At 41.4% G+C, this 15,342-nt stretch overlaps 1 protein-coding gene across 5 annotated transcripts in view; it reads right to left on the bottom strand.

Moving 5' to 3' along the window:
• Positions 1-15,342, bottom strand: part of LOC141585400 (uncharacterized) — a 304,583-nt gene that overhangs the window by 288,233 nt on the left and 1,008 nt on the right. For 3 of the 5 annotated variants that reach the window (XR_012518840.1, XM_074404590.1, XM_074404591.1), the window contains exon 2: positions 4,918-5,022. The exons of the other annotated variants lie outside the window; for them this stretch is intronic. Coding sequence is in view for 2 of the 3 variants with exons in the window: in XM_074404590.1 (XP_074260691.1) it covers positions 4,944-5,022 (79 nt within the window). In the remaining variant the exon portion in view is untranslated. The remainder of the gene's footprint in view (positions 1-4,917; positions 5,023-15,342) is intronic. 5 annotated transcript variants of the gene reach the window in all.

Genomic DNA, 15,342 nt, shown 5'->3' with positions numbered 1-15,342 from the left:
ATTGACTCACAGTTCCGCATAGCTGGGGAGACCTCAGAAACTTACAAACATGGTGGGAGGGGAAGCTGGTACCTTCTTTACAAGGCAGCAGGAAAGACAGAGAGTGTGAAGGGGGAAGAATCTCTTATAAAACCATCAAGTCTTGGTCGGGCGCGGTGGCTCACACCTGTAATCCCAGCACTTTGGGAGGCCGAGGCAGGTGTAACACAAGGTCAAGAGATCAAGACCATCCTGGGCAACATGGTGAAACATCTCTACTAAAAAAAAACAAAAAAAAATTAGCTGGGTGTGGTGGCACGCACCTGTAGTCCCAACTACTGGAGAGGCTGAGGCAGGAGAATTGCTTGAACTCCAGAGGTGGAGATTGCAGTGAGCCGAGATTGTGCCACTGCACTCCAGCCTGGTGCCTGGCGACAGAGCAAGACTCTGTCTCAACAACAACAAAAACCATCAACTCTTGTGGAACTCACTCACTATCACAAGAACAGCATGGGGGAAACTGCCACCAGGATCCGGTCACTTCCCACCAGCTCTCTCCCTTGACACACAGAGAGTGCAATTCAAGATGAGATTTGTTGAGGCCACGAAGCCAAACCATATCAGTGCTGTTTCGTCAGTCCTGATATTTGGGGTCCTCTAGCACAATGGCTGGCCCCTCAAACAGAGTTCCCAGTCAGTCTTCATTTTCCTTTGAGCAAGAAAAAATGACCAGACATTAGAGAAAAACCTGCTGCGTGAAAGAGAAAAATCACAAGAAGCCCAGAAAAAATTTTTTCCTGGAGGAGAGACAGTATGTGAAGAGACAAAGAAAGCAATTTGAAAAGCATGTCTTGATTAAAAGAGGATTTACGGCTGGGCGCGGTGGCTCAAGCCTGTAATCCCAGCACTTTGGGAGGCCGAGGCGGGTGGATCACGAGGTCGAGAGATCGAGACCAACCTGGTCAACATGGTGAAACCCCCTCTCTACTAAAAATACTAAAAATTAGCTGGGCATGGTGGCGTGTGCCTGTAATCCCAGCTACTCAGGAGGCTGAGGCAGGAGAATTGCCTGAACCCAGGAGGCAGAGGTTGCGGTGAGCCGAGATCGCGCCATTGCACCTCCAGCCTGGGCAACAAGAGCGAAACTCCGTCTCAAAAAAAAAAAAAAAAAAAAAAGAGGATTTGCTAAGCCCAATATTTCAAATTTCTCTTTTGTTCGATACACTGGGATTTTGACGCCTTGAAGTAACATACCACGATAAGATTCAGACAAAAGCTATGCTATTCTTACATTCTCATAAAACAATTAGGACCCACAGACACTTAGGAAAGTCATCACATATCCTCAAGGGTACGTATATTCTAAAGACTGCTATTATATTCAACTCTAAACTAAGCATTAAATAATCCAGATGAAATAGTTAATTTGTTACATAAGGAAAATTACCAAAAGTGACTCAAGAATCAGGAATGAAAGAGTGGAAATCCAAAGAGTTACCTCAGATATTAAAAAGATAATAAAGGGATATGCCAAACAACACAAGGCAAAAAAAGTGACAATTTAGATGAATTGGACAAGGTATTTGAAAAACATATTAATCAACACATAACACAGAAAATATGAACAGTTCATAGAAAATATTATTTATGTAATAAATTGAATTTATCATCAAAAATGTATTCCCTTCAAGCCCAAATGGCTTTAATGGTTAATTCCATCAGATTTGAAAGACATAATGCCATTCTTACAGAAAGTATTTCAGGAAATAAGAAAAACTTCCACCTGGTTTTATGAGATCAACATCGCACTGATACCAAAAACAGATGAAAACATTATAAATAAAGAAAACTCTATCTAGTAGAAATAGAACCCCTCATGAATATAGACGTAAGAATTCTGTAAAATACATTGGCCAATTGATTACAGATGGAACAGCCCTGTGGTCAGACAGTGGTCGGCATCCCCCCATGGAGTAATGTATTTGGAAAAGAAGAGCTGTGCCCAAAAGGCAGTACACTCCTCCATTAATTTTTAGAACTTTATCTGAACACTTTTCAATCTACAGGTTTTGCACACATTTTGTTTAATTTATCCCTAAGGTTTTTGTGGTTTTTCTATATACTGAAAATAAAATTTTTTAAAAAGACTACTTACTACTAACCATGTCAGCAAACAATGACAGAGCAAGGGCCTCTGAAAGAATACTATGCAGCCATGGAAAACGATGAGTTCGTGTCCTTTGTAGGGACATGGATGAACCTGGAAACCATCATTCTCAGCAAACTGACACAAGAGCAGAAAATGAAACACTGCATGTTCTCACTCATAGGCGGGTCTTGAACAATGAGAACGCATGGACACAGGGAGGGAAGCATCAGATACTGAGATCTGTGGGGGTGAACTAGGGGAGGGACACTGGGGGTTGGGGGTTGGGGAGGGGTAAGATGGGGAGAAATGCCAGATATAGGTGATGGGGAGGAAGGCAGCACACCACATTGCCATGTGTGCCCCTATGCAACAATCCTGCATGCTCTTCACATGCACCCCAAAACCTAAAACGCAATAAAATATATATATTTTAAAACATGGAAGAAAAACTGGAAAAAAAAAGTCATAATAAACCTTTTCAAAACTCTGGAAATTAACCAAAGGCTTGCAATAACCCAGGGAGCATTCAGTCAAGAAAAACTGCTAGATCTTGACAACAACTTGAGCTTTTAGTTTTACACTCGTCTCATTTCCAACTTCCCAGCTCTTTAGCAGCCTTAGAAAGACAACAAAGGAAGAAAGATAGGCTTGGAGCTAATGTAAAGTCACATTTTTTAACTGAAATTATTATTTGATCAAGTCTCATTATTTTCTGGAAAGCACTACTCAAAAGGCTTGTCTTTATCAACATGCAAGAGGGAAGTGTGGGATGTCATATTCTAAGTGCTGAAAGAGCCAGGCATCGTGGCTCATGCCTGTAATACCAGCACTTTGGGAGGCCAAGGTGGGCAAATCACCTGAGGTCAGGATTTTGAGAACAGCCTGGCCAACATGGCGAAACCCCATCTCTACTAAAAATACAAAAATTAACTGGGCATGGTGCTGGGTGTTGTAATCCCAGCTATTTCAGAGGCTGAGGCAGGAGAACTGCTTGAATCCAGGAGGTGGAGGTTGCGGTGAGCCGAGATTGCGTCACTGCCCTCCAGTCTGGGCAATGGAGCAAGACTCCATCTCAAAAAAAAGAAAGATGCATTAAGAAAAGACAGCCATAAGAAAATTCTGACTATTAACAACTTACTCCCTCATGATATTTCCTTTAGAGAGTACCATAAAGCAGTGGTCCCCAATCTTTTTGGCACCAACTCCAGGGACCAGTTTTGTGGAATACAATTTTTCCACAGACCGGAGGGAGGGAGGATGGGTTTAAGGATGATTCAACCACATTGTATCTATTGTGCACTTTACTTCTATCATCATGACATTGTAAAATATAATAATTTTACAACTCACCATAATATGGAATCAGTGGGAGCCATGAGCTCATTTTCCTGCGGTGAGATGGTCCTGTCTGGGGGTGAAGGGAGACACTGACAGATCATCAGGCATTAGATTCTCATAAGGAGCGTGCAACCCAGATCCCTCAGATGCTCAGTTCACATCCACAGTTCACGCTCCTATGAGAAGGTGATGCCATCACTGCCCTGAACCGGTAGGAGGTAGAGTTCAGGTGGCAATGCGAGGATGAGGAGTGGCTGTAACTGCAGTCAGAGCTTCGCCCACCCACTGCCCAGCTCCTGCTGTGCGGCCTGGTTCCTAACTGCTTCCGCAGACTGACAGCGGTCCATGACCTGGGAGCTGGGGACCACTGCCACAGAACACCTTCGTGTGCCTCAGCCAATTGTATTTGTAGCTTGTTTTATTTATTATTTTTATTTTTTGGTTCACTGTTGTTACTTTCAATGCAAATCTGTGCTCAGAATAGAACTCAATATGACCCAACATTATTTTGATTTCATGAAAAAGATCAGAGGCTCAGAATTCAAATAGACCTTAAGTAAAATCTTGACTCCTTTACCTAATAGGTAAGTGATTTTCATAAACTACCACCAATTATTAAGCTCCATGTGCCTAGTCTAAATGTTACTTAATTTAGCTTGTGATCAAGATATTGCCTCTAGTAGCCTTTTCACCTTCTGTAATGTAGCTAAGTGACAATAATGATCAGCAGTTGATCTTGACTGATAACAAGATAACTAAATGCAGTTAAAGTTATCCCCCTATTCTCAGGGATAGATTCCAAGACCCCCAATGCATGACTGAGGCCATGGGGAGTACACAGTCTTATATTTACAGTCATGTGCCACGTAACTATGTTTTGGTCAATGACAGCCAGGGTCCCAAAAGATGATGCAGCTGAAAGATTCCTATTGCCTACTGACGTCATAGCAACCATAGGAAAACACAGTACTCACACAGTTCTCACCTGTTTGTGGTGATGCTGATGTACACAAACCTAATGCACTGCCAGTCATGTGAAAGTCTAACACATAAAATTATGTACAGGCCAGGCATGGTGGCTCACACCTATAATCCCAGCACTTTGGGAGGCCAAGGTGGGTGGATCCCTTGAGGTCAGGAGCTTGAGACCTGCCTGGCTACAAAGACTAGCCAGGCATGGTGGCATGTGCCTGCAATCCCAGCTACTCTGGAGGCTGAGGCACAAGAATCACTTGAATCTGGGAGGTAGAGGTAGCAGTGAGCTGAGATTTTGCCACTGCACTCCAGCCTGGGCGACAGAGCAAGACTCCATCTCAAAAAAAAATTATGCATAATACATAATGCTTGATAATGATAATAAATGACTATGTTACTGGTTTATGTATTTACTATATTGTACTTTTTTAACACTGTTATAGAATGCAGTCCTTCTACATTTAAAAAGAAGTTACCTGTAAAACAGTCTCAGGTATGTCTTTCAGGAGGTACTCCGGAAGAAGACATTGTTATCACAGGAGATGACAGCTCCATGACTTTCACTGACACTGAAGAGCTTTCTGTGGGACAAAATGTAGAGATGGAAAATTTTATTGATGATCCTAACCCTGTGTAGGCCTAGGTTAATGTGTATGTTTGCGTCTTAAAGAAGTTTAAAAAGTAAAAAAAAAAAGAAAAAAGAAAAAAGCGTATAGAGTAAGAAGATGAAAAAAGAAAATATTTTTGTACAGCTATACAATGTGCTTGTGTTTGTGTTTTAGGTTGTTTCTACAGGAGAGCCAAAAAGTTAAAAAAGTTTTTAAGTGTGTAAAGTAAAAAGGTTGCAGTAAGCTAAGGTTAATTTATTGTTAGAAGTGATGTCCTAGACATTCACACTCACCACTCACTCATTGGCTCACACAGAGCAAATTCCAGTCCTGCAGGCTCCTTTCATGCTAAGTGCTCTATACATTTTTAAATTTTTATACCATATTTGTACTGTAATTTTTCTATATTTAGATACAAAATTCTTACCATTGTGTTACCGCTGCCCACAGTATTCAGTGCAGTAACACGGCATACATACAGGTTTGTAGTGTAGGCATTAACAGTCTATACCACATAGCCTAGGTGTGCAGTAGGCTCTACCAATCTAGGTTTGTCTAAGTACACTCCATGATGTTGATGCAATAACAAAACTGCCTAAGGACACATTTCTCAGAATGTACACCTGTCATTAAATAACTCATAACTGTACTATTTTTCTTTCTTTTTTCTTTTTGAAACATAGTCTCACTCTGTCGTCCAGGCTGGAGTGCAATGGCACAATCTCAGCTCACTGCCACCTCTGCCTCTCAGGTTCAAGCAATTCTCCTGCCTCAACCTCCCAAGTAGCTAGGATTACAGCTGCCTGCCACCACGTCTGGCTAATTTTTATATTTTTAGTAGAGACTGGGTTTCACCGCATTGGCCAGGCTAGTCTTATACTCCTGAACTCAGGTGATCCACCCGCCTCAGTCTCCCAAAGTGCTGGGATTACAGGTGTGAGCCACCATGCCCAGCCTATTTTTTTCTATATGTGCATACCTACGCATAGAGTTTAATTTATAAATTTAATCACAGTAAGAGATGAACAACAGTAATAAAACAGAACATGTATAACAATATGCCTGCATCACTACTCTTGCAGTTTGGGGGCATTATTAAGTAAAATAAAGATGACTTGAATACAAGCACTATGATACTGTCACAGCTGGTCTGGTAACTGAGAGGACTACAAAATTACTAATGGATGGGTAATATATACAGCGTGGATACGCAGGACAGAAGATTACTCGCTCCAGGGTGGGAAAGAACAGAACAGCTTGGTAGTTCATGCACTCAAAATGGTGTGTAACCTAAAACTCATGAACTATTTATTCTGGAACTGTCCATTTCATATTTTTGGACGGTGGTTGACTGCGGGTAAATGAAACCACAGGAACTGAAACTGTAGATAAAGAAGGATTACTGTAATTGCTTCATAAATTCTTCAGGTAGTTGGACATATTTTTAAAAATAGCTCCAGCTATGTTAGGTCTACAATCAATGTCACCCTTCACTAATACAATGTTTATTATTTCTCGCAACCTGGTAAACCAAGTGACAAATACTATTATCAAGTCAACACCATGAAAAATAGGAAAGTGAAGTTGAGACAAATCAGGAGAAGAGCTCATACTAAGATAATGCTTCCAGGCTACAGTGCAAAGCTTCACAGGGGCTGAGATTTTTGTCTTATCCATTGATATTTTCTCAGAGGCTAGAATGTTGTCTCAACGAATGCAATATTTAACAAATGAAATTATTCCATCTCTAATTACCAGCTGCATTTATGATACCCAAGGCCTGGCTAAAGGGTCCATGGTAAGGATGAAGATAGAAGACCTACCTAGCTCTCATAAAAGTAAGAGCTTAAGAGTTAGAAATAAACTATATTCCTTCTTGAAAACATTATAAGTGACATGCTTTCTTTCAGAGATCTACAATCTAATAGAGAAAATACTTCTATACCAATAATTTCCAGACATTATATAGAAACTGGCAGTGTGACACAAACAAAATTGTACAGGAGTTTAGAGAAAGGAGAGATCACTCTAGACCATGGTTTGGCAAGCTATGTGCCATGAGCCAAATTCATCCTGTGGTCTGTTTTTGAATGGTCTATAGGCTAAGGATCACTTTTATATTTTGATTTTAAAAAAGAAAGAATACAGAGACTATATGCAGTCTGCAAAGCCTGAAATATTTACTATCTGTTCCTTTATATAAAAAGTTTGTAGACACCTGTTCCAGACTTGAGTGAACCAAGAAGGCTTTGCAGAAGGCACACTTGATCTGGACATGTAATTGAGGGACAGAGATGAGATTTGGGAAGGGCACTTGGAAAAGAGGGAGTGACTTGGCTCAAAGCCCAGGGTGCAGTGGACTTTAGAGCACATTTGAAGAACGGTGGTAACAAATTCCATTTGGCAGGGCTATGAGGTTTATGAAGGGGAGAAGTGAAAGAGAAGTCTGGAAAGAGTCTCTGCGGTGCTGGCCTAAAGAAGTTTGCTATGCATACAGTAACTGAGGGCATAATAGGTGCCAGAAAGAATTTTATGGAGTTTTTGCAGTGGCCTCTCTTCAAGCACTCTAATGATGACAGTGAAGATAAATTTTCACAGTAGAATATTATAGAAACATAATTTTTATGATAATTAGCAAGGGATATATTCCATGCTTTATTCTGGCCACCAAATAACATAAAACAGTGATGTATAGCCTCTTAACTTCAGCCTAAGTCAAACTGAAACTCCTAAATTGGTGCTTAAAGACATTTTGCTTTATTATTGCTCATCTCCTCAACCATCTAGCTCCCTGAAAATGTGATTTAAATGGGATTTGAGACAGACCCTCCAGTGTAGCTTTGTTTCACATGACACTGTGTTATTAATGCATGACACTATATTATTAATAATATTCACCAACAAGCCTCAGACCCACTATTTCATCCTCATTTAGCAGCAATCTCCAGCAATCAAATAATTGTACTTGTCTGTCTGGCCTGGGCACAAGAAGCACTTACACAGATTGTTCTGTTGGTCAGTTCCATTCACTGACAGCTCAGCAGGCAGAGCTCAATTTATTTAACGCATAAAGCTGCTACATGCAATTGGAACCCCAGATAATAGAAGAGAAAAAAAAGACTGAGAAAGGCAATGGGCAAATACATGCTAAGATGAATGAAATGGAGGGTCAGTTGAGGAATCTCCATTTTGGAAAGGCACTTAGGCCACCCCAACTTCCAACTTTTCTCTGATATCCGGAGTGCCTCAGTTTTCTTTCCTCACTGCCTGAGGAGAGAGCAAAGCCTTTACCCTGAAATATGTGTTTCCAGGATGCTGTCATTCGAATCAAACACAAGTTCTCTCACTGGTCCACCACCCATGCCCTAGACTCTCTCTCTCTCTCTCTCTCTCTCTCTCTCTCTCTCTCTCTCTCTCCCTCTCTCTCTCTCTCTCTCTCTCTCTCTCACACACACACACACACACACACACACACACACAACCAGTCTTTGTAACTAGAAAGGAAAGTAGGAGGTCAGTCTAAAACAGGTGCAGGCTGGGCATGGTTGCTCATCCCTGTAATAACAACACTGGGGAGGCCAAGGACCGAGGATCACTTGAAGCCAGGAGTTCCAGACCAACCTGGGCAACGCAGAAAGACACCATCACTACAAAAAAAAATTATTTTTAATTAGTTGTGTGTGGTGGCACACACCTATAGTCCCTGCTACTCAGCAGGTTGAGGCAGAAGGATTGCTGGAGCCCCGGAGCTCAAGGCTGCAGTGAGCTATGATTGCACCATTGCACTCCAGCCTGGGCGAAACAGCAAGACTAAGTGTCAAAAAATAATAAAATAAAATACAACATGCAGTGAGAGAAAAATGAAGCAAGTTGAGGAAAGGGGTGAGAAAATCACAGAAGAAACAGTTATAAATTGTTTTATAATAGCCACAGGGCAGAGCAGGGCCACCTGACTGGGATGCAGATGAGGCCAGCTGGAAGAAAAAGTGATTGGATGCTGGGTCTTCCCTTCTGGCTTCCCAGCATCCCCTCTTCTTCCTCAGTGCCCTGGGTCCTCACATCTTTCCTACCTGGGCCTGTCCTCAACCCCTCTCTTGCTCTAAATGTCTTCTCCTTCCTTTCTTTCTTTTTTTGCACTCCAATTAAAATCTTCCTTTGACTAGTTATAATACCAAAACGATCTATTAAAACATGTCGTAGAAGTATCTGTTGATCATATCTCAGTCCGGTCATTTACCAAGAATTTCACATTCAGACAGGCGACACAGGATGAATTCCCAATGGTAGTGTAAACCAAAAAGCATCTGAGACAGGTCTCAATCAATTTAGAAGTTTATTTTGATAAGGCTAAGAACATGCCTGTAAGAAATAAACACAGAATCATAGTCTGCGGTCTATGCCATCCTCCAAAGATAATTTTGAGGGCTTCCATATTTAGTGGGGAAACATGGGCTGGAGGAGAAAGTATGGTAATCCACACATTGCAAGAGAAGAAGAGCAGGCAAGAGATGAGTCAACAATGCATTTGTCTCATGTGCAGTTAACCAACGCTTTGCAAAAGACAAGATGAACATAGAGGAGGTACCTATGGAGATATTTAACCTTGTATCTGCAGCTATCTGCTGAGGAGCAAAAGGAGTCAGCTTTTTGCATGAGTCAGCTTTCAGCTTCATTTCTTTCTTTTGTAGTAGTGTGGGGTCCCATGTTTTTATTTTCTTTTCACAGCAGATTGTCAGAAGATGGCAGGATCGTTGAAAGAAAGGAGAGAGGCCAGGCATGGTGGCTCTCACCTGTATTCCCAGCACTTTGGGAGGTTGAGGCATGTGAATCACCAGGTCAGGAGCTCGAGACCAGCCTGGCCAATATGGTGAAACCTCGTCTCTACTAAAAATACAAAAATCAGCCAGGCATGATGGTGCATGCCTGTAGTCCCAGCTAATCAGAGGCTGAGGCAGAAGAACTGCTTGAACCCGAGGTGGGGGTTGCAGTGAGCAGAGATCATGCCACTGTACTCCAGCCTGACAACAGAGCGAAACTCCATCTCAAAAAGAAAAGAAAAGAAAGAAAGAAAGAAAGAGAAAGAAAGGAGGGAAGGAAGAGACAAAAATGGGTAGAACAAAGAAGAAGGGAAAGAAGGGATTATCTACCAAGTGCCATTCAGTTTTACACAAGGGGCTTTTCTATTCAGCACTATGTGAACAGCTGCCCAGACAAGATAGATCTCCTCGGCTTAAATGGCTACTAGTGAGGAATTTAGATGTCACGAATCCAGACATCGAATAATCCCTAGAAAGAGCAGTAAGGAAACATAGGCAAAGACAATTCTAGGACCTTCTAATTTTATGACCCTAACATACCTTCTGGATAGCTAACAGCAAGGCAAACAATTACTGGACTCTGTCAGGGATTTAGAAAAGTCAGTCAACCACTCTGAGGCCCTGTTTCCTCATTTATAAAATAAACTGCAGGGGAAATATGGTCTCTACATTTCCTTCACATTCTTAAATTACATAATTCAATAAATTTTTCCAATTTTTCTCCTCTATAAGATCATTCTTTTTTTTTTTTTTTTTTTTTTTGGAGACGGAGTTTCGCTCTTGTTACCCAGGCTGGAGTGCAATGGCGCGATCTCGGCTCACCGCAACCTCCGCCCCCTGGGTTCAGGCAATTCTCCTGCCTCAGCCTCCTGAGTAGCTGGGATTACAGGCACGTGCCACCATGCCCAGCTAATTTTTTGTATTTTTAGTAGAGACGGGGTTTCACTATGTTGACCAGGATGGTCTCGATCTCTTGACCTCGTGATCCACCCACCTCGGCCTCCCAAACTGCTGGGATTATAGGCTTGAGCCACCGCGCCCGGCCAAGATCATTCTTATAACAGATAAACATGCTTCTCTTTTCCTTTCTTTCTTCCTTTTTTTCTCTTTCTTTTTTAAGACAGAGTCTTGCCCTGTCACCCAGGCTGTAGTGCAGTGGTGCAATCTCTCCTTACTGCAACCTCTGCCTCCCAGATTCAAGTGATTCTCCTGCCTCAGCCTCCTGAGTACCTTGGACTACAGGTGCGTCACCACGCCCAGCTAATTTTTGTATTTTTAGTAGAGATGGGGTTTTACCGTGTTGTCCAGGATGGCCTCGATCTCTGACCTCATTATCTGCCTGCCTCAGCCTCCCAAAGTGCTGCGATTACAGGCGCAAGACACCGCACCTGGCTGCTTTTATTTCTTCTACCTTACTCAAAGCTCATTCTTGTTAGCATTTTTTAGAAAAACAAAGCTCTCCTTACACTGCTTCCTCCTTTCATATTGCCCATTTCTCTAATTTCCTTTTCAGCAAAATTCCTTGAAAGCGATTTTTTAGAACCTGTATCTTCACTCTCTCTCCTCCCATCCTCTTTTGAACCCACTCCAATCAAACTTTCATTCCCATCACACCACGGAAAGTCTCAGGACTATGACCTCGGGTAGTCAATTCTCAATTCTTTTTATTATTTGACTACTAGCAACACTTGTTTGCTTGTCTTGCTTTTTTGTTTCCAAAGGCTCTCCCTCAGAAGGATATTAGCAGCATTTGACACAGCTAATGACTTCCTCCATTGAACACTTTCTTCACTTGGCTACCAAGACACTACACTTACCTGGCTTACGCCTACCCTTTTTCAGTCTATTACATCATTTTCTGTTTTTTCCTCATGTCCCAAATTCCAAACACAGATGCATCCCAAAACACAGTTCTTATTCCTCTTTTTTCTGCTCCAGTCATGCAAAGGATGACTTCATCTGTTCCATGGCCTCAAAGACCACCCATGGGCTAAAGACTCCCAAACCTCTCTTTTGACACCAGAGCTGTATGTCCAATTGCCGACTGAACGACACTGTATCTTATTGGCATTTCAAACTGAACATGGAAAAAGCCTTCCACTTCCTGCTTCTTGCTCTTTCTGAAGTTTTTCTAGCCCCATTCAGCAGCAAATCCGTCCTTCCAGTTGCTAAAGCCTCTAGCTTTGGAGACATTCTTGACTTCTCTCTTTCTCTCACACAATGTATCTCACCCATCAGCAAATTCTATCAGCTAGACCTTAAATATATAAGCAAGAGTCCAGCCCCTTTGCTCTACCTCCACTGTTATCATCATTTCTCATTTGAATTATTACAATGGCCTTTTATAACAGTCATCATCAAATTGGGCTCAGTGGCCATTGCCTATAGTCCCCTTAACTTGGAAAACTAAGAAGGGAGGATCGCTTGAGGCCAGGACTTAGAGGCTGCAGGGGGCCACTGTCATGCCACTGCACTTCAGCCTGGGGAACAGGGCAAGGCTTTAACTCAAAAAGAAAAAAAAAAAAGCACAAACATAATAGTCACTATTCATGTTGGAAACAGATGGTATACTGCCTTAGTCTTGGCTGCTATAACAAAATACCATAAACTGGTAGCTTATAAACACAAAAATGTGTTTCTCAGAGTTCTGGAAGGTGGGGAAGTTTAAGAATAAGGTGCTGACTGACTTGGTGTCTGATGAGGGCCCATTTCTTCATAGACAGCCATCTTTTCACTCTAAGTCCAAGACCAAGGCAGAATCCATCTGACAAGGGCTCCCTTTCTGTTTCACAGACAGTTGCTTCTCAAGGTGTTCTCACAGGGTGGAAGGAATGAGGGTCTCTCTCATGCCTCTTTTATGAGGGTGCTAATCCTATTCACAAAGCTCTACCATTATGATCTAATCACTTTCCAAAGGCCCCATCTCTTTGTACCATCGCATTGGTTATTAGGTTTCAACATATTAATTTGTGGGGAGACAAACATTCAGACCACAGTCAAGTGGAAATTTTAGAAGACTGTTTACAAAGATGTGGACAGGATTAAGGGAAACTAGCAGAAAATGTTCAAGTGCCCTGTGACTAGCAGGGCAGTAGGGGCCAGTAGTAAAGGCATGACGACCCTTAAATCTGAAGGAGGGAGAGGCAGGAGTAATTACCAGAACACGTGCATACAGTAGGAGCTGTATTCTTCAGCAAACCAATTCAGTCAGCCTACAGCAATCACCAGAAAGTAAGAGGTAGAAATAAAAACCATGAAATCACTTTCCTCCTACCTTGTGATCTCCTGACTACAAACCTAAATGAACTCTAAGCCAGAAAACGAGGGAGCTGCTCATTGATAAAGTGCATTAAGGTCACCTCCTAATCTTTTCTGCTCCTCTGGAACACAGAACGTGATAAAAAGGTAGAGAGAGGATCTGGGAAAAAAAGTGAAATGCCTCTAGCAATATAGCCTCATCTGCAAAACAGAGTAAATGTTACTTTCACAGAGTGAAATGAAACATCTAGGTAAAGCATTTGGCAGAATGTCTGGCACATGGTTTTTAGCTGGTGTGGGAACCCCTTATTGGCCTGAATGTCTGGCACATGGTTTTTAGCTGGTGTGGGAACCCCTTATTTGCCTGGCATTATAGTTACAAATGTGGATTTTTGCAGAGTGATAATTTACAAACTTTAGGCAATGACCAATTAGTGGGCTGTGAGTTTAGTAGGTTTTCTAGCACCTACTTTTTAAGAAACAGAAAAGACTAGCATGCATTTCATGAAGTAAAGGATAAGTATTGTCTCATAAATACACTTCTACTACGCATATTTGCGTGTGCAAATATGTATTTTCTCCCTGGGTCACAGTGTAAAATGTATTTCTTACTAAGGATGACAGTCAAAAACCTGTTGGAAAGCCACAGTGCAAGAACACTCTCAGCTACTGCTCTTGACTCTCACTTACTTCTTTCCAAGAAGTGATGTACCTGATTCATAAATTTGGGACAAGAAACTAAGAAGATGTACCTGAGTCCTTTCTCATTCTTTTGTCCCTACCCCCTGTTTTGTCTTTTATTACTTTCTATAGTAAATAATGTGCCCCAAAGATATCAATGTCCTAATCCTTAGAACCTGTGAATGTTACCTTATATGGCGAAGTCTTCGAAACTATGATTAAGTTAAGGATCTTGAGATGGGGAGATTACCCTGGATTATCTCGATGGCCCATAAACGCAATTACTTGTATCCTCTCAGAGGAAACCAGAAGAAGATTTTACAAACAGAAGAGAAAGACAATGTAAAGATGGAGCAGAGTGAGAATTCAAGATGCTGGCTTACAAGACTGCAGTGATTCAGTCACGAGTCAAGGAATGCTGGCAGCTGCCAGAAGCTAGAAGAAACAAGGGATGATCATCCATTCATCAGTCAACGGACATTTAAAAAGATTACTTTTCAAAGCTCTTTCTAGGATCTTGACAGGTAGGTAAGAGGTAACACGACTTAGATTCCTGAGTGAGGTATCATGAGAATCAGGAAGGCTTTGCACTTATAATGGCTTCCCTCATCGTAACAGTCCCACACTGAGTGACGACCACATGCAGAACACAGTATGTGCATAATCTCTATGGTCACAAAAACTCCACAAGGTAGTTACCACTACCTTCATTTTACAAATGAGGAAACTCAATCAGAAATAACTTGTCCAAGTCACAGTGCTAGTGACAGAGCCAGGTCCCTCCAGTTTCATCTGCCATTAAAAACAGAGCTATCTCCAGCTCAACCAAGTGTCTTTCTGTGTTGCCACTCCCAATTTCCTGAATCTGGGCTTTTGTAAAGTGTTAAAGCTAATTAGATTCTGTTGTAAATCTATTCCTCCAGAAAACTGCATGCCATAGTTTGTACATACCAAAAGTACACATAATAAATTTTTCCAGATAGCATTCTAGCCAATTTGTTCCCAATGTCTTATGCCTCACTTGATCATTTTGTAATTATTTGGTAAAAACTAGATAAAAGAGAGGCAAAAGAGAAAGTTATAAACTTAATGCTAGTGTCTTAGTGCTGGATGTCACCTTAAATCATGTGTTGACAAGAAATTATATTACAAAATCTTTAGAGCTAGAAGAGCTCTTGGATTGTCAAATGCAAACTGTTTTTACAGATGAGGAAAACAAAGCCAAAAATTTTGCATATTTGTTTAATAACTAACCACTTCATTAAAGCAGAACTGCGTAGCAATGTAAACAGATTTTTAATACTGTGTAAATTCTAAGTGGGAAGTAATTCCACACTTATTTTGATCATGCAAACACTGCATTTAAAAAATTGTCTCCATTATTTTTCTCTTCTCAAGCATTTAAGTACGGATACATAAAACTGATGTCCACGTAAGAGCAAAATCCAGCCCTACTTTTTATTTTTGGTGAGGGGGAAACTTTTAAAATAGCCCTTTTCAGACAGAATGTGAACTGTCTTTAATCCCATTCTACAAA

This window comes from Saimiri boliviensis, chromosome 8, assembly GCF_048565385.1.
Source record: "Saimiri boliviensis isolate mSaiBol1 chromosome 8, mSaiBol1.pri, whole genome shotgun sequence".
Lineage (NCBI taxonomy): Eukaryota > Metazoa > Chordata > Mammalia > Primates > Cebidae > Saimiri > Saimiri boliviensis.
Note: the sequence above shows the minus strand (reverse complement) of the source record. Positions and strands in the feature narration are given on the sequence as shown.